This window comes from Phaethon aethereus, assembly GCF_964289735.1.
Source record: "Phaethon aethereus genome assembly, chromosome: 1".
Classification (NCBI taxonomy): domain Eukaryota; kingdom Metazoa; phylum Chordata; class Aves; order Phaethontiformes; family Phaethontidae; genus Phaethon; species Phaethon aethereus.
The window spans coordinates 45,914,464-45,933,246 of record NC_138575.1 but is presented as its reverse complement, the minus strand read 5'-3'; the positions used below and the strand labels follow the sequence as shown (position 1 = coordinate 45,933,246).

At 40.1% G+C, this 18,783-nt stretch overlaps 1 protein-coding gene across 1 annotated transcript in view; it reads right to left on the bottom strand.

Moving 5' to 3' along the window:
- Positions 1–17,992, bottom strand: part of ACSS3 (acyl-CoA synthetase short chain family member 3) — a gene marked incomplete at both ends in the record, with an annotated part of 91,854 nt that extends 73,862 nt beyond the window's left edge. The window contains 3 exons of the mRNA XM_082001959.1: positions 255–443; positions 10,022–10,166; positions 17,682–17,992. Coding sequence (XP_081858085.1) covers positions 255–443; positions 10,022–10,166; positions 17,682–17,992 — 645 coding nt within the window. The remainder of the gene's footprint in view (positions 1–254; positions 444–10,021; positions 10,167–17,681) is intronic.
- Positions 17,993–18,783: the final 791 nt, after the last annotated feature.

The window sequence follows — 18,783 nt, the reverse complement described above, 5'->3', positions numbered from 1 at the left end:
AAACAGACAGCAAGCATGTTAAACTCATGCTTTTTAAGAGGTCAACATTTGTATCTCAATGTCTGCCATAAAAGCATCACCCACAGCACAGATGTAGTACTTTTTTCCACATTTCAACGTTAGGTATTATAAACAAATTGAAACTGCATGCCACACAAAGAGAAATGTTATCCTCTCTGGAAAAAAAAGGTTTTTGACATTGATTTATATGACTAACTAATGCAGTGACATTTGTTGTTGCAAATACGTATTACCTTTGCATGATCAATGCGAACAGAAAGCTCTTTAGATGCAAATCCACCAAAAATCAGGCTATGGATGGCTCCTATTCTTGCACAAGCCAGCATACAGTACACTGTTTGTGGAATCATGGGCATGTAGATGACCACACGATCTCCTTTCTTCACACCATGTCTGACCATGACATCAGCTAACTTGGAGACCTGACAAAATATTCACAACATAGTAAAAGTTAAGTTTTTCCAGAGCTGCTCTTAACCCATAAAAAAACCCCAACTTTCACACAATCAACAGATGCAGGACATTAAGGAGACAAGCAAGTATGATAACAGAAAGTAGATGAATGATGCAATCCAGGTTCAATAAATTTAGGACAATTTCCTTTTTGCAAAAAACATAGGCTAATAGGTTAACATGAAAAACTGTAGACTAAGAGAAACAAAGTAGACTAATAATCTAATAGGAAACAGGATGGAAAGAGAACCATCCCAGGAAGTCATAAACAAGAATACTCCACAAGCATGGTTACATGCCAGTTAGATGTAACAATAACACTTCTGCTTGCAACAGATTTACATTAGTAACAGGACTAAAAAGTTAAATTCCGTAGGAAGTTCTTGGGATATCTGAAGACATCTAAGTTCAGAACAAAGAAGTTGCTCTGTCTTACAGGGGAACTCTTCTTCCCTACAGTAGTAAAACTCTCCTTTAAGAGGTTGACATTTACTAGAAAATATTACAATAAATGTAAGAAGTTTAAACATTCTAATTTCTTTCACTACTCGTGTAATGTGAATCTACTCATATATGAATTTCTCTCATCTTACCTTATGCATTATTCCTTATTTATTCATTATATCACATAGATAAGGTTTCAAGTAAAATTTAGTCTCCTGAAAGACTCTTTTCTTCAGGCACTATCAGACTGGAGAGATAGGAAAGGGAGAACAAATTCCTGAGAGCAGCAGGGGGATGTTGCCTGCAGAATAGAAAATACCCAAGCTTCTGAAGCAGTTGATGTTTTCAGTGATCCAGCAAATAATGCAAGCAATGGGAGCAGCCTAGGTCAATAACACACATTGTGCAAGCAGGACAGAAGGGAAGGACCCTCTTCTTCAAGAATGAGCTACTCAGGAGGATAGACTTTCTTTGAAATGTTTTACCTTCATTTATATTCCTCTTCATAAAGTTTGAGTTTTCTCTATTTAAAAGAGTTACCTTATTCCAGTTTAGTATTTAACATTCTAGTACCTGTTACTTTCAGAGATTTGTAGGCATTAGGCTCGTTCTTTTAGGGTCATATTCAAGAAAACTTGGGGCAATTACATCCAATCCTAGAAGCCCATCTGATACATGTACTGAAGAGGACAATACAGATTATTCATTGCTTCTCTCTTCAGTGGGAACACATGTTCAGGCTTTCAGCAACCTGAGACAGTAAAATCCAGAAGCTCCAGATGCACCTGACCTGTGTTTGCATAAAATACACAGCTCATCCACAATCAAACTACGCATATTTCCACACTTCTTTCTGAGGATTTAAGAAAATGGAAACATAGAAGCCCCAAGCATGCATGCTTGCATGAGAAGGTAACAGCAAAGCTTCCATTTTGTATAAACATTGCATAAACGCCTTGTTATTTTCAGCCACAAGAGAGAATATGTTTATAAGGCAAAGTCATCGCCATACCAAGCTGAAAACTCACACAAACTAAGGTGTGTATATGATTTATTTGTAACAGACCTTTTATATTAAATGTTACTGATTATCAAAAGAAAATATCTTTAATTCTAGACCTATTAATACCTATCAATACTCTCTGAAACTGACATACACTATCAAAACCCAACAAAAATCAACAAGACCTGGACATGTACACAATTAGAATTTATTGCCATACTACCAGCATTTAGTCATTTCTAGGCAGGACTGGTGAAAGTAATTGTAAGTAAGATTAACAACTCTACTTCCAAAGGTAAATTCCTTTTCTATACTTCCTACTGTGAAAACATTAAAATCTGCAAACTCATTGTAACACAGAGCTAATATCACCTTATCTCAAACAACTGAGAACACTAATCTTTATCTTTATTGTTTCTGAGACTCCTAAGCACAGTGTTGACAAAAAGGCCAGAGGCAATGAAAACAATATTTAATGCATAATTTTATATTCAGTGTTGAGTGTGGATAGCAGGCAATAAGTAGTTAAACACAATGGACAAGTATTATTATTCACTATTATTATTATTTTATAATTATTAATGATGATGAAAAAAGCAATGTTTGCCTGCTAAAGGAAAAGGGCATCATTTAAAGATCATAATTAGTAATTTTGTAATAGAAGACTCACAGTGCCTGTATATAGGTTATGTAACTTTCGTACCTGGCTGTAGGAGGGAGACAGTGAAGAGATCTGCATATACTTAAGTAATTTTTATTGAAACCTATCATGGGTAAATTGTACTTAAAGCAGAATATATGTAGCAAGCTGCAGGCAGGAACTGCATGTCTTCCACAAAAACCCAGTAATCACTTGCCTGCATTTAACCTCTCCACCTTAGAAAGTTTAATCTCACCGAAGACAATAACCCAATACAATACATGGGTATCTATGATTTTTCTCGTGCCCTTCCCCTCTTCCTTCTGACAGCCAGGGAGCATTTCGACTACGTAATATATAATGAAATACTGTCTCTGCACCTGTTTTGAAGACTAGAGAACATCATAAAGCAGGTTTACATTGCCCTTAAGATTGATGTGGAAACCCTGAAAGATCCAAGCAATCACTCTTTCTGAAAAGGTGGGGGGAAGTGCAAGTAGTGACATTTCATTAACTGTTAAAAGCCATGAAACCTTCCACTTTGTTACAGTGTGTTGTCATTTATGGTTTACATTTAGACAGCATACTTTATCACTCAAGATTTTACAAGTTGCTATTTTCCTACCAGCATGTTATTTCTCCGCTTTTCTTCAAGTTTAAGATTGCTCTATCACTTCAATATATTTGACTCTTCAGTAATAAAATCACTTGAGACCAAGTGATATAATAAGAAATTCAAGTAGGCTTTCAGCTTCGAAGATCTGCGCTTAAATTACACTTCTATCAAATGCAAGCCCACAGTGAGCACAGCTTTATTCTTATCCAGCCACCAAACAAATACTACATCTGTATTAGTAGTTCAGGTGTACAGTACTGCAGTTCTGAAGTAAATCACCTGGCTGCCCCCAGTAGTTACAAAAAGCAGTTTCGGTCCATATCAAATAATTCTTAGAAGATACCAAAACAGAAATTCTGCTCCAAATGCTCAAAAGAGGAATTTCAAGCCTTCCGAGGCTGAACAATGACTGGGTCTCACCAGTGTCAAGTCCTTCAACGCAAGCTAAACACAAAAGGATTCTTCAAATATTGAGAGCTCCTGAAACATCCTGAAGTGCATCTCATGGTGTAAAAAGAGCCACGTCACATATGCATTCCTCTAAACCAAAGGCAACAAGTCACCTTAAGCTCTTCAGCTTCTCCACTGCATCATTTTTCCAATACTACTAAAGAAAGTACTCCTTGCTGTTTTCCCCTGCCTCTTGCTCAGCCTCTTCACACTCTCTCTCTTCACTCTATTCTATCACTCTTCTTAATTATTATTTCCTCTTTTTCCTACTGCTGCAGAAGTTTCTCCAGCAGATGCACCATGCTGTTGCTAATTTCAAGCCTGCTGCCAAGTGGGAGAGGAATGACAAGGGGTGCTGCATTCATTTCAAGCAGATGAAAACCATCTTCCTGAAGAGGTGGGACAACCATGCTTCACAGGTGGCATGGTGTGTGTGCCCCTACCGCAGAGATCTTGAACAGATCATCAGGGAAGGGGAGAGCACTCTGCCAAGCCCACTGCTCATGAGGACATCCACACCCTGTCCCAGGACCAGCACAGTCTGGGAGAAAAGTCCAGGCAAAAGGATGCCTGCACTGCTGCACACATCTGCATGCCTGCAACCCCAGAGGACCCCTGCAAAACAACATGCAGGAACAGCCCCTTGGCCCACATTGTGCCACAGCAGGCGATGGGAACTGTAAACCCGTGGTCCAGATGCCCACCTAAGTAAGTGTGTGTACTCCTTTCCTATGTATGTATTGAGTATGGGACTGTGTTTAGGAGGTTTCTGGTAGAACTAGGGCACCGGTTGCAGAGCTGTGGAAAGGTGGTGTAAGTCTCTGGATTGTCTGGGAGAGCTGCTACACCTTGAGACATGACTCCCCAGGGCCCATGAGCTGTGAGGGAAGTTCTGTGGAGCAACAAGCTCCATCAGACCACTTGTCCTGTCCCAGCTCTGCCTGCGTGCCAGGCAACTGCCTAAGCTGTGGACACAGCATGCCTTGATAACACAGCCCTCCTAGGTTTCTGCGCAAAACCCCAGCCGCACGGTCTCAAATGCAGTATATAAAGGACCTACTCAGTGGTGGTTGTGGTGCTGGTACACTCTTCCACAAATAACAAGAAAAAATATAAATCAGGATGATGTCTATTTCTTTCCCATATAACCAGATAGCTCCTAGGATTGCAGTTAGTTGCAGTAATTTCTCCTTCCTTCTTTCAGATGCCAAGTTCTTTGTATAGAGAGAAAGCTGGGGATTTTTGGGAAGGGACATTTTTCCTTCCTGGTTTGGGAGATCAGCTGTGGATTGTGTGTCTCCAAGGAGGAACTGGGTTAAGATGGGGACTCTGTAATACTTATCAGCTTGGTATGGATTTAGTGTTTGATCAGAAGCGATGCCAAGGCACTCACTCCAGAGAAGAGATGGGTTCCAGACAACCGCTTGCCTCAGAATGAATTTCTGGTACTTCTGAAGGATAGCCCATAGTGTCCTGCACAGCTCCTACAGCAGCTATGTTCCCCTCAAAAACCATTATTTGGACAACATCCACTCAGAAAAATCAAGCAGCAGTGAGACAGATGAAGGGCGAACGTGGCACTTCCTAAAGGAATTCACAAGTCAAGGAAGCAAAGATTTGTGGGATAGCTATGTTCAGATGGCTTTGAAGTGAGCTATGGGACATCGCATTCAAAGGATGAAATTAAACCTAGTCCAAAGTAAAACTTACAAAACACATATAGTGGAAATGTCAGGAGTCTCAGCAGTTAATTCAGTATGGCTTTGCTTCACTCATCTGCCCAAGCTGCACCAAATACATCACTGTAGGCATCGCTGACGTTGACATGCTGCAATATAACCATCTTCAGTCAGGATAGATCCGGTTCCAGCTGCTTCTTCAGACTTTTACAGTGTCATTTGGAAGTCTTTTGTGTGGAATGTGAAAAACCCAAGCCACCACTCTTTGTAAATTCCTGATTAGTCCCATCCTTTAAAGAATGCTAGTATCAATATTTTTGAAGAGCTACCGTGGTGACATTGCAGCTAAATCTTTCTAGGACATGCACTGAAGAATGCCTTTTCAGATTTAAATAAGACAAGGAAAACCAGTATTAAAGAAGTCTAATACATAGTTTTGTCAAGAAAATGTTGCTTTACGAGACAAAGAGGATAAAAAGTTGGACTGTCGGTCTCAGTAGGATTTTCTGTCTGTATTCTAGTTTTAATTCTAAAGCAACTCTGGGAAAAAATATCTTGAAATGAAAGTCACTGTTTCTAGCTAAGAAGGAATTGGTCATTTTTCAAGGCAGAAGGCAAAGAAAAAAGATGGAGCAAAGCATGAAGAATGAGAAAGGCTACTAGAAACAAAACAATCTGGGTGATTCCTCAGTCATATACAGAAGATATGAGCAGAGCAAGACAGATACGCACATAAATCCAAACTGACAATGGCTAATATAGCTATTTTGGAAGAAGACGCTTTTAGGGTGGGTAATTATGGAAAAAAACTTCCTACAGAAGAAATTAAATCCTAGCTCACTGTTAACCTGAATCTCTTCTTTGTCATCCATATTTTTGTAACATTCAATGCTGTCAGAGTCTAGGGGTGGGATTGGTTTTACTAATCCCATCACGTTACTGCACTCAGAAATTATTTATTAAGGCACTGAATTCAACATGTTAACTATGTATTGTTATTGAAAAGAATCACAGAGAGAAATCATGCTGCTTTTGTGTACATGATCTGTCAAGTGTCAACGACTGTATATAATATGACTCTCAAATTTTTGAGATTTCTTTTCAGCAAGTAACGCATTCTGGAGGATACACCCAGTAATGTAAACAAAAGGGTTTCTTCACCTACCTAACATCTTTTGCCTTAACTTGAAAATGGTAGTATTTTCCAACACAATCAGAAATTTGTTTTTAAATTAACAGGAACCATTGTTCCTTATTTCTTCCAGGTATCTTTGTATTTCCCTAATACTACACAGATTCAGTAATATTTCTAACAGAATTTGTAGCTCCCTTATCTTTTCCTGCCATCTCACCACTGGAATTAGAGAATCTCCCAAGGCATACTCAAAACTCACCTAAATCCCCATTTCACTGGCTACAGTCCCACATTGTAATCCTCATTTAAAGGCCTATAACAGGCATCAGTAAAGAAAAAAGCCCAATCTACATTCTGGAAGACTGTTATGTCTTAAATTTGCCAAATTCCTCCTCTCTGCATTTGCAAGATTTCATCTGTAACAACATATAATTAACACACTTAAAATGCAACTGTATGTACTACATACAACTTCACTTTAGCTAACTGTAATTCTCAAGACTTTCCAAGTGTGAAGACAGTAAAATTCTGCTGAATATCAACACAAACTAATCTTGCCATTCTTTACATAAATAAAGAATTGCTGACATTGTCCTGCAATCCTTCTATTCCAATTCTGCCAAAAAAACCCAAACAACGATTCCCACAGGTTGGGCACTAAACATCCACAAGCTTCCAACATTTCTCTCAATTATTTATAGATTAGTGGTGCTTAACTTCAAAATTGCAGCAACACTGTAGCTCTTGGATCTGCACAGCAGTGAAACAAGTAAAAAGGACTGGGATAATTTGAAAACAACAGGCTTCCTGAATACATAGCTCAAGCTACCTCACCCTCCCTAAGGAGCCTTATTATCTCCAGCCAAGCACATATGTCATTTTCTTCATCCTTACCATGAGTTTGATCCTGGAACAAACAACCCAACCTGCTACAAAACTCTGCATCTTCCCATCCTATGGCCCAGTTATCCTCTGTAACTTCTGGTGAATTACAGAATCATAGAATCTTTGGGTTGGAAGGGACCTTTAAAGGTCATTTAGTCCAAGCCCCTAGCAATGAGAAGGGACATCTTCAACTAGATCAGGTTGCTCAGAGCCCTGTCCAACCTGACCTTGAACGTTTCCATCTATAAACTCCACTTTTATTACCAAGAGCCAGAAAGAATTCCACCACTTCAAGTGCTGATCTACTGTAGAGACATTTTGAACAGGCAGCCTCTCTGAAATGTCATCCTCATTACACTATCAACTTGTTGGACAGACAGACTACTAAACATCCATGGGATATGGACAGACCAAACAACAGTCTGCACACAGAGACACACTGTCAGGCTATTTTAAGTTGGGACAGGAACTCAGGAAAGAAGGCAAAAGGCTTCTTTCCCCACCAGGAGGTTCATCAGCTTTGGTCTTATGTCTGATCAGCACCCATACAGATCTATAATGAAACATGCAGAGTACTGCAAGTCTGTTTCAAGACAACAGGATATAGTACTTTTAGCTTACACTGAGGAGACTGAGAACATAGTGACAAGTAGTGACTGAGGGCTGTGAACCAAATGTCATCACCCATACTCCACAGTGGTTTGGCAGGCCTTTTCTCAAAGTCCGTCCTCGACCCTACAACATCTATGACATAAAATACACCAGCCTTTCCCATTTTCAGCAAATCTCTTTGCGAATTCCTTTGTTATCGGGTCTCCAAAAGTTACCAGGTAAACCAAGTTAAATTTATTCCACAAAATGGATCAGGCAGCTTCAACAGACAATAATCTCAAATCCTGCCTTGCACTTATATTCCCTTTTGATTAAGTAAAAGGGCAAACTGTAAAGAATTCAAAGCCAGTATTTAGATAAGGACTCAGCTACCAGGAAGATTATAATGAACTTCTGAAGGAGTTCTGCTACATCCCCCCAGAAAACTTAAACCAGTTCTTCCATTTGGTTTGGTAATGCTGCTGTAAGATGAAATGTGTAGGAGAGGATGTGTACGTCTACTAGCAAAACTTTCTCATTCTGCAAAAATCTGCCATACCCTAAAACATTTAATACACTTACAGAGAATGCAGATACACAAACTTAGGAGACTTAATACAAACACCAAGCTTAAAAAGCAAAACAAAGGCTACTTTTCAAGTGCTTTTCAAAGGAAATTTCTACAGAGAGAGTCCACTTAGCATAATTTACATTAAAATGTTGTATTACTTCATTAAAATAAAACATGTATTTTATATGCATATGTATGTATAAATTGATTTCATATACACATTGTATATGTGCATATGTGTATATATACGTGTGTATATACATACACAATACATACATTACAATATGTATATATTATGTATATATTATATTTACACATGGCACATGACAGAAAATTGTATATGTAAAATTATAATTTTTATATATAATATCTATCTCTATAAAATAATAAATAAAATTATGTAAGGAGCTGGTACTTTCAAACATCTGTTTTCCTAAAACACTGAAGCTAGTTGTTCTATCTCCAGCATACTGTACGGTCATTCCTAAGTTCTTTTTTGGATTTGGTAAACCAACAGAAAACTGGTTAGCAGTAAATGTTTTCTGTATTTTCCTTAAAATGTAGAGTGCAGTACAGGTTTATCATTTTTTGTAGCTGTATGACGTCTCTTTTCCTACAACAGTGGCATAAAAACTTCACAAGCTGAATTACTGTATTGTGAACCTCATTTCACATTTTAAACCATAGGTTCACATTACTCCAGTGCACACCTGCAGCAGAATGAGTGTGTTCCATTCACTGTAATGCATCTTGCATACTGAAATACATTAAGGAAGAACATGAGTTTGACTCCAACATTTCTTTGCACTCAGTGTTTTAAGTGCAACTGCTGCATATAACTGGAAGAAAAAAGCCAGTTAAACAGAGGAGCAGCGTGAGGAGAAACCAGCTGACGGCTGTAAGAGCAGAGAACCTTGAATGGGGCAGACTGCAAATACCCATGGTGGCAACAATCTGCGGTCAGGCACTGAGTAAATCTGAATGGGCTGATGCAGAACCGGATATTAAAGACCCCAGCTGGGGTAAGCTACCTCAGCCCATGGGGAAGTCCAAATCCACAGACCTCCAGACAGAAAACTAGTGCCGGGCCACCAGCACCCACACTACAACCTACAATGGGACAGGTAATGCAACTCTTTTTAGAGTTCTTCCCTGTCAAATTTAATTCGGCTTTATGCTCAATTATATAATATATATATTATATATATGTATAATATATACTAATACTTTGCTTTACCTTTTAAATATGAAATAAGACCTGTTAAAGCAAAAAAGAAATTCAATGAGAAAAGTTGGAAATTTAACCAACCAGGAAAAAGAGTATTAAACTGCAGAAGAAAAAGAAGAACTAGAGGAATATCAAAACCTCTTAGATGCAGTATAATTGGGTACAGGTAGTGAAGCTTATAAATCAATACTGACCACAACAAAAGGAATAAACTAGCAAGGTAGACCATTTCTACCTCTCTAGTACCTACCTGCTGTGCAATATTTATTGTCCATTTTCAGTAACAAGGTTATTCTCAAACATACCTGTCCAAGAAGTTCCTTATATGTTATTTTCTCTTTGGTATTTGTTACAGGACTGTCATAAATGATGGCAATTTGGTCTCCTCGTCCATTCTCAACATGACGATCTACAGCATTGTAACAGATATTCAGCTCTCCACCTACAAACCTAAAAAAGAAGTTGGAATTCCATAACAGCCAACCTTTCAAACTAAGACAACTATTTTTTTGCCTTTTTTTTTTTAAGGAATGAGAGCATTCAATTAAAATATAGCTCATAAAACATTATACTCAGTTCAGGAAGTCATTTTTTATTCTATAACCTCACAATCTACACAAAACCCTACATAAGCCTATTTGGTTTCACTAAAAAAGTGAAAGTACTGAATCTTAATTGACTTAAGAATTTGCTAAATTTGGTGTTGATTTAACTTACTTTGCATGAATCATTCTGATTTTTATTTTCACAGGAAAAGCATACATTCACATAAAACAATCTGACATTATGAAATTATGTTATTATACTACTTTGTATTGGCAAGCACACATATCTTTTTTTAAGAACAGGTTCAGGACTCAAAATATTCTTATCCATCTCTTGGCAATAACAGTTAAGCATACAAGCATCTGTATGTAAATGAAACTGACCCCAACAGTTATAAAATCTTAACAAACATAAAATCAATAAATTTGTCTGACAGTCATAATGCATTTCACATTACTGTATTTTACATCAGTAACTCAAAATCCCCTGTAAAGCAATGCCAGTGATAGCCTCTTCAACAGCCAGACATTTACAGAAAATTCTGATCTTCTAATTAAACTCAGGCTTTATTTTTACTGTCATTTTACACACACAAAAAAAAGAAAATTCAAGTGCAGTATAATCCTCAAGTAAGAAAATACAGAAGGCACCAGATACAAATATGACTCTAGGAACTGAAAGATGACACACAAATCTAAAAATGAAAGTTCACTAAATAATGCTCTTTGTGTTTGTTTTCCTACCTGCATGTATCTCTCTACAGCAAAAAGAAGAGCAACACACAATAAAAACACACTTGACAGATTCCAAAAAGTTCTGTGGAGACACCGTGATAATGTATTGTTATAATGATGTAACTAGAAATGAAAACAGATGGCCTAAAGTAATGCATTACTAGTTAAGGTATCTCCTTAACTTTTGCTGTCTAGTGAAGGACTGCTCTAAATTAGGATAGTTTATATATTATTCATATATCCATATGCACAGATGCCATAGGATAGTTTTTTTTGTCAAAGAACAGCACTTATTAAACCAAAACCAGTTGTTTAGGATGCAGCAATGTTTTATTGTGACTCCTTTACAATGCCATTAACAAAGAAGTGGGAGACCAGGAAAGTAACACAAACATTCTGTACTACAAATCCCTTGCCATAAAAGAAGAACTGTATGAACAATAAAGGACTGGGAGTTGTTTCATGTAGTACAGAGAAACCCTGTATTACTGTAATGTAATACAGAGAAATTCTGTATTACTGTCATAGAAGTTGTGCAGGATTCAGGTCATCTATTGATTTTTATATCAAGTCACTGTAGGATGATACGAAGAAGGGAGCACAGTACCTGGGCTACTATGAATAACCAATTAAGAACAGCCAAAACATGAGCAAGTATCAAAGCTTGGATTTTTCTAAAAGTACATGGCAATATCAACACTGCCACATATATTTTTAACAACTGCTTGCGAACAAGACATCTTGAAAAAGATGTGACTGCAGGTTCACACAAAAAACTGGACAGTGTGATGAGAGCTTTGCTACCCCGTTCAGAAGGACATGGTTCTTACGGGATCGGAGAATCAGAGATGCACCTAGCATGACCACAACTGCAAGACTTTCACTTCTCTATTGTCACTCAAGGACATGCTCAAATATCTCATTATGGATGACAAATAAAAGCTGCCTGGCTTTGAAAAGCTGCCCTGTGCTGCTACAAACTTCTGTTGATTCAGTGATGCCCAAGGAGATGAATACCCACGAGGAACATGGATTTGCTTGAATAAGCTTTGATTGGAAAAAACCAGCAGCATGAAACCAGGACCCAGTTTTGGAATGAGATGGTCCTATTTAAAACAGAAGTCTAGAGTTGAAAATAAAATATTCTAATAGACTGCGGAAAGATCAGAGGTGGATCTGCAGGATGTTTGTAAGAGCTGCCAGTAAATCTTACAATAATAAGCAGGGCTGTAAAATGCTAATCTGTTGCTAACCAGACAATTATCTCAATGCGGCTTACCAAATGAATCCAAGTCTCAAGAACCTTTTTTTAGGCTGTGTTCCTAATGCTGAGAAATTAATAACATTCCACAAATGGAGCAGAGGAAGACTAAACAAATAAAAATAGTACACAGTAACAACTCTAATACATAAAAAAAACTGGACTCAGTTCACTAGCAGTCTCTTTGAAGAGCTCATCTACTATCCAGTGGTGCTATGGTGGGGAAAAAAAAAAACAACACTGAAAAGGTTCTTCCTGTCAAAAATCACAGTAGAATTTGAAACTGGTTACAATATCAAGATAGCTTGCTTCACAGCAGCATTTTAAACCAGCATTGTGACAGTATCATAGAATCATAGAATAGTTTGGGTTGGAAGGGACCTTTAAACATCACCCAGTCCAACACCCCCTGCAGTGAGCAGGGACATCTTCATCTAGATCAGGTTGCTCAAAGCCCCATCCAACCTCACCTTTAATGTTTCCAGGGATGGGGCATCTACCACCTCTCTGGGCAACCTATGCCAGTGTTTCACCACCTTCCTTGTGGAAAATTTCTTCCTTATATCTAGTCGGAATCTACCCTATTTCAGTTCAAAGCCATTACCCCTTTATCCTATCACTACAGGCCCTGCTAAAAAGTCTGTGTCTCCATCTTTCTTATAGGCCCCCTTTAAGTACTGCAAGGCTGCAATAAGGCCTCTCCGGAGCCTCCTCTTCTCCAGGCTGAACAACCCCAATGTTCTCAACCTGTCCTTCTGGGAAGTCTTTTTTCCCCGTACATCCATGAAAGAAGCAGCAGCCTTTCATAATCCACATTATGCATAACCTAGATCTAATAAGGCACCTTTTTAATAATTTGAGTGTAGCTACCCACATTAAGACCCCCTTGAGTCTCTTTAAGGCTGCCTACAGCAGCCACCTAGGAATTACTGCCACTTTGTGACTGGGGCTTAGGACCTCCTGTCTCACCCCAGCCCTGACGTCTCAGAGTTTCTGTTGTTTCACAAACAGCAATCTCAAGCACATGCATTTACCTTAAAATGACTACTCTATTAACCTTTTAGGGGTAGGAGTAGAACAGAGCAAGAAAGTGCTGATCTTCTGTTCATGCTTTACTCTTGGCAAGTCAGTTAGTTAGATCTTCCGTAGTGAAACTCCTGTTACACAGATCTTAGCATCTACCATCTATGGCCTGGAAATTTTTTTTTACTGCTTTCAGTATTTTTTGGGATGTCACAACAGCATATTTTCTAGTAATGAAATAAGTATAGTAGTGAAGAAGGCAACACATAATTATGCCTTAATTCACTCAAATATTCAAAAGTTATGCTTTAATTTCCAACACTATCTGCTATCTTAAGAATCAAAATAGCTGTATTCAGAGACAATTTTTAGTCTTCATTCAACATCTCAGAAGCAAAGATAATTAAGAATTAAAAAAAGAAAGTAAAAGCTCTGAATAAAGCCGGCATATATGCAAAAGAAAAAAAACAGCATTAAAATTATTTTTCACCATAACTGTAAAAAAAGCATATTGCTAAAATAGTTTTATGCCTTCTCCAGGCCAGGTTTCCAGGAATCAACTGGATTTTTTTCTTAATTTGTCTAGATGAAGTGAGAACGTAATCTGAATAAAGTGTTAGACAAAACCATTACAATATTAGACATTTTAAAATAATATGTTAATTGATCCAGCCAAATTTTTTTAAAATTGTGAGATTTGAATAGCAGTCAGTGCAACATTCCTGAAGTTCAAAGGTGATTTTATACTGCACTAATGTCTTCGAATCAGAGAAATACAAAATTGCCTTCTGCTTGCATGCAGTAGGAAAAACTGTTTCTACATTCCTAAGGAAAGACCTGCTTAACCTTCCTAACTGGGATTCCACAAGATCCCAAAATAATCTCTGGTGTTTCTTTAGCATTAAAAAGATTTTTCTTTCTTTTATCTAAAATTTACACCTCCCTTGTTGCAATTTAAGACTTCTAGTTTTGACCTCTTCAAAGCCAACTCAGAGAACAGCTTTTCCTTCAACTTTGTAGCCAAATTCTCTGTAACCAAATTTTACGTGCTTTAAAATTTAGGTCTCCTTTTTGGCTTCTACACCAAGTAATTCCAAATTCTTCATCCTTTTCTTCACCAATCATGCTTTTTTGCTCTTCTCATTATTTTTGATGTGGGCAAAAGAAGATGATGTTTGTGCCATACCAGCCACTGACACAGGTTAGAACAGTCAATGGTATCTGGGATTACTGCTTCAACAAAACAGCCAGGGGATGGCGACAATGATCACATACCTTTTGGAAATCATTTTGCATCCCACTGACATAACACTGGTGTTTACAATGGAAGAGACTAAAGAAAACATACTAGGGTATGCTGTATGATTCTTTTATGCTCTCACAGTATTTACAGAGGACGAATTGGCATTTGGCTTAATAGCTACGTTTTAAATCCGTTAACCGCCTCCTTCAACTTCTTCAACTAAAGTAAATATATGAAAAGTATCTGTTTCTGTAAGTCTTAGGTTTGGCAACCAAAACCAAAGGTGCTGAAAGCAACTGGATATTTATTAATTGACCTAATAATATGTCTCTGAAACAGGAGATAGATTCTAACTCAAGAAGCATATACACTAACTTCTTAATAATATTTTTAAGGTCTCCATAAAGTGCTTCCTCAGTAAACCTCAGAACCAGAACTACATCTTCACCCTGTCAGAGCAGCAAGCTATGTTTTTCTTGGAAGCCTGGCCTCTTCCTCAGTTCTGTCCTCTTTGTTTTCTCTTCAGCATGTCCTCTGAAAGAGCATCTTGTATCTACTTTCTCTCTTATACTCAGTCTTTTTCCCAAAGAACTTACCCAGCTGTCATCCTGCAGAGCACACTGAATGCTGGTAATCATCTGGCACTTCAGAGGCATTACAATACTACACTGGTATCACATACAACCTGTTATCGCTTAAAGTGAATTTAAAAAAAAGAAAGAAAATAAAATTCTGCATATTAAAGAGGATTACACAAATTTGAACTGCTTCATGTTTTATCATCCACAACAGAACAACAGACACTTGACATCCAAACATTATGGTCTGATGTTGAGTCTTCAGAGATTTGCATCTTTGTATAACCCCACAGAATCACAGACTGGTTGAGATTGGAAGGGACCTCTGGAGGGCACCTGGTCCAACAACCCTGCTCAAGCAGGTCCATCTGGAGCTAGCAGACCAGGACCATCTCCAGATGGCTTTTGAATATCTCCAAGGATGGAGACCCCACAACCCACTCTGTGCCAGTGCTCAGTCACTCTCACATTAAAGAAGTTTCCTAATGTTCAGAAGGCACCTCCTGTGTTTCAGTTTGTGCCCATGGCCTCTTCTTCTGTCATTGGACACCCCTGAAAAGAGTCTGGCTCTGTCTTCTGTACACCCTCCCTTCATGTATTTGCCCACATGAACGAGATAATTTCAGTCTGTGGCAATCTACATCCACAGGAGGAGAAAGCTGCAAGTGAGAAGCGAGGCCAGAAAAGACCCTTAGAAGATAAGTCTGACCATGAAACTTCATCCAGTTGTCCCTGCCCTAAGGCCAAATAACTTCCATCTGAGAAGTCACAATGCTTTACAAAGATCTAACCATATTACTTTCAGCAAACAAATTTAACATGCTCAGCACATCAAACCACCTTTGTTTGACAGACTCCGATAGCAAAACTATGCTCGCTAGCATGTATTATATTCTCATTCCTTAGTTCTTAAAACATAACCGTTGTATCGACTTCTTCATTATTCTGTTCAGGAATGCCAGAGCCAGTGAGCTTTACTGGTGTTTAATCATAGAATTATTTAGGTTGGAAAAGACCCCAACTGTTAACCTAACACTGCCAACACCACTAAGCCATGTCCCTAAGCACCACACCTACACATCTTTTAAATACCTCCAGGGATGGTGACTCCACCACTTCCCTGGGCAGACTGTTCCAATGCTTGACAAGGTTTTCAGTGAAGAAATTTTTCCTAATATCCAGTCTAAACCTCCCCTGGTGCAACTTGAGGCTGTTTCCTCTCATCCCATCACTTGTTACTTGGGAGAAGAGACCAACACCCACCTCGCTACAATCTCCTTTAAGGTAGTTGTAGAGAGCGATAAGGGCTCCCCTCAACCTCCTCTTCTCCAGACTGAACAACCTGAGTTGCCTCAGCCACTCCTCATAGGACTTGTGCTCTAGACCCTTCTCTAGGTCCTAACTGTGCAGGCAATCCTACCTGCCCTTTTTGAATAGTGCCATGACCTAGAAATCAAGGTCAGTGGCCCACAGGTCTCCCTATCCATCCATTTTAGGACTTCTGACTGTTATACAGGGCCGCTGACTTAAAGAAATTTATCCTTACTGGGTGCTGTTTAACATTCAGCTTAAGACATATAAGCAATTTTCACTAATACAGGTGCCAAGCAATAATGTCAGACACCAATAAGAAAGCAAGTTCCACTCTACTGGTTCTGTATCTCTTCATTCAGGCAGATTTGAGAAGGATTAATATTTTTAATTATATTTTTAGAATTATTTGTATTCTTATATGAAAATAAAACCAGAAAAATATAAAATAGGCAACGAACACCAATATAACAAAGATGACCCTGCATTGCCTTTTTTATCCTGTATCAGCTGCTTCTTGACAAAGGATCAAAGGGCACTTATGCAAACTTGCTGCAAAAGAGGCGATGGTGCTCAATGCAAAATTTTAACGAGTAAATTGCCTTTGTGAATGTACTGAAAATCTTATGAGGTAATTTATAAGAAGGATGTCATAGTCTGTCTTAGGGCAGCTGGCCATTCACCACATGGATATCTATCTTACAGTGCAAATCCTTTTGCCAAACATTACCTTAACCACATCCTCTAAATTATTACCTACTTAGTTAGTTTCTAAGATTAAACAACTCTGAAAGCTGCCACTTCTGTGTTTTCATACACGTACCTCCCTCAGTACCTGACACCCAGTTTCTCCTGCCAGGCCCAAGACGGGTTGGATTGGGGAGATACAGGCACGCACGCACACACACGCGCGCGTCACCCAGACACGCACGAGCTCACGCATGCGTATATCACACCTGCCACAGTGGACGGTAACTGCCCTCTCACCCCGTCACACTCACCTGTGCTGCTTTTAATCATTAAGCTTAACCAAGTGTAATCATTGAACTCCTCCATGCTCTGCAGCCAACTCCTTCATCAGCGCCAGCATGCTGACCACCCCAAATGCGTGCTGGGGTAGTTTCGTGCTAACCACACTACGCCCACAGCCCAGCACACCCCCAGCCTCTCGGCAGACAGCCACCCGCCGTTACAGCTGAGCCGTGACCTCCCGCGCCCCGCCGGACCCGCCCGGCCCGCGCCCCTCCGCCGCACCGGGGGTACACTCACCAGGAGGCGCTGCCCGGTTGGCCTCTCTCCAAGGCCCGGGCCCAGGGCTTGTACCACTGGATCTGCTCGGCGGCTGCTTCCCAGACCTTCTCCGGCTCCTCCACCGAGGACCTGAAAACTTCCTCGTACTCGCCCAGCGCCCGGGAGGAGACAGCGCGGCCACCGGACGGCGGACGGCGGGCGGCGGCCCAGTCCGGGAGCGGGCTCCCCACGCAGGGCCGCCCCGGCCGCCGCCAAGCACCGCCGCCGCCCCGGCCCGCCGGCCCCACAACAAGTTTTGGCAGCACCGCCAGCCTGCCCAGGAAACCCATTTTCCGCGGCCGTCAAGGGAGAGGCGCCGCACAGACTTCGTTACGGCTCCAAAAAGCTCTCGGACGGCACAAAAGGGAGCGGGGCCGCTCCCGCGGCGGGCCGAACCGCCCCCGGACGCCGGCTCGCCTTGGCCAGGAGCCAGGGGGGCGCGGAAGCGAGCGGCGAGCGTCGCCTCAGCCGTGGCCGGAGCCGCGCCGAGCGGGGGCGGGCGGCCGGCGGCAGCTGCTGCGGCCCCTGGAGCCGCGGGAGTGCTGGCGGGGCGGCCATGTCGGGGCGGCCGGTCCTGTTAGCTGCGACCGACGGCCGAAAGCCTGAGATTATTTTTGACTTAATCATTTGTGTGGCGGGTAGCCGTAATACTCCGCAAGTATTTATTCTGAAAGACATTTTTGCTGTGAGGAAACTTCCCTATCATAAAATGAGGCATACTGTTCGTACCCGGAAAAAAAGTTTATAACCTGTTTTCTTGAAGATCTCTATCACCTGTAGTGGATCCTTTGTTTTGCACATCATGTCATATATGTAGAAACCCTTCCTGAGTTTTGGTGGTAATGTATTATAATGCACAAGTCAGCTAAGATATACACCGGCTTCAAGGATATTCTTTTGTACCTTAGGAAATTATTTCAGTGCCATAATAGGTTTATGCATTACAAGTCTCCCTGGAAATTCTTCCTGCAATCACATTATAAAAAATGTCATGTGGCTGAGGGGAACCCTATAATACATTTTATATTCACGGCTAACTGAGGCATCTGTTACCAGACTGCTGTTGAATTAGTGCAATAGG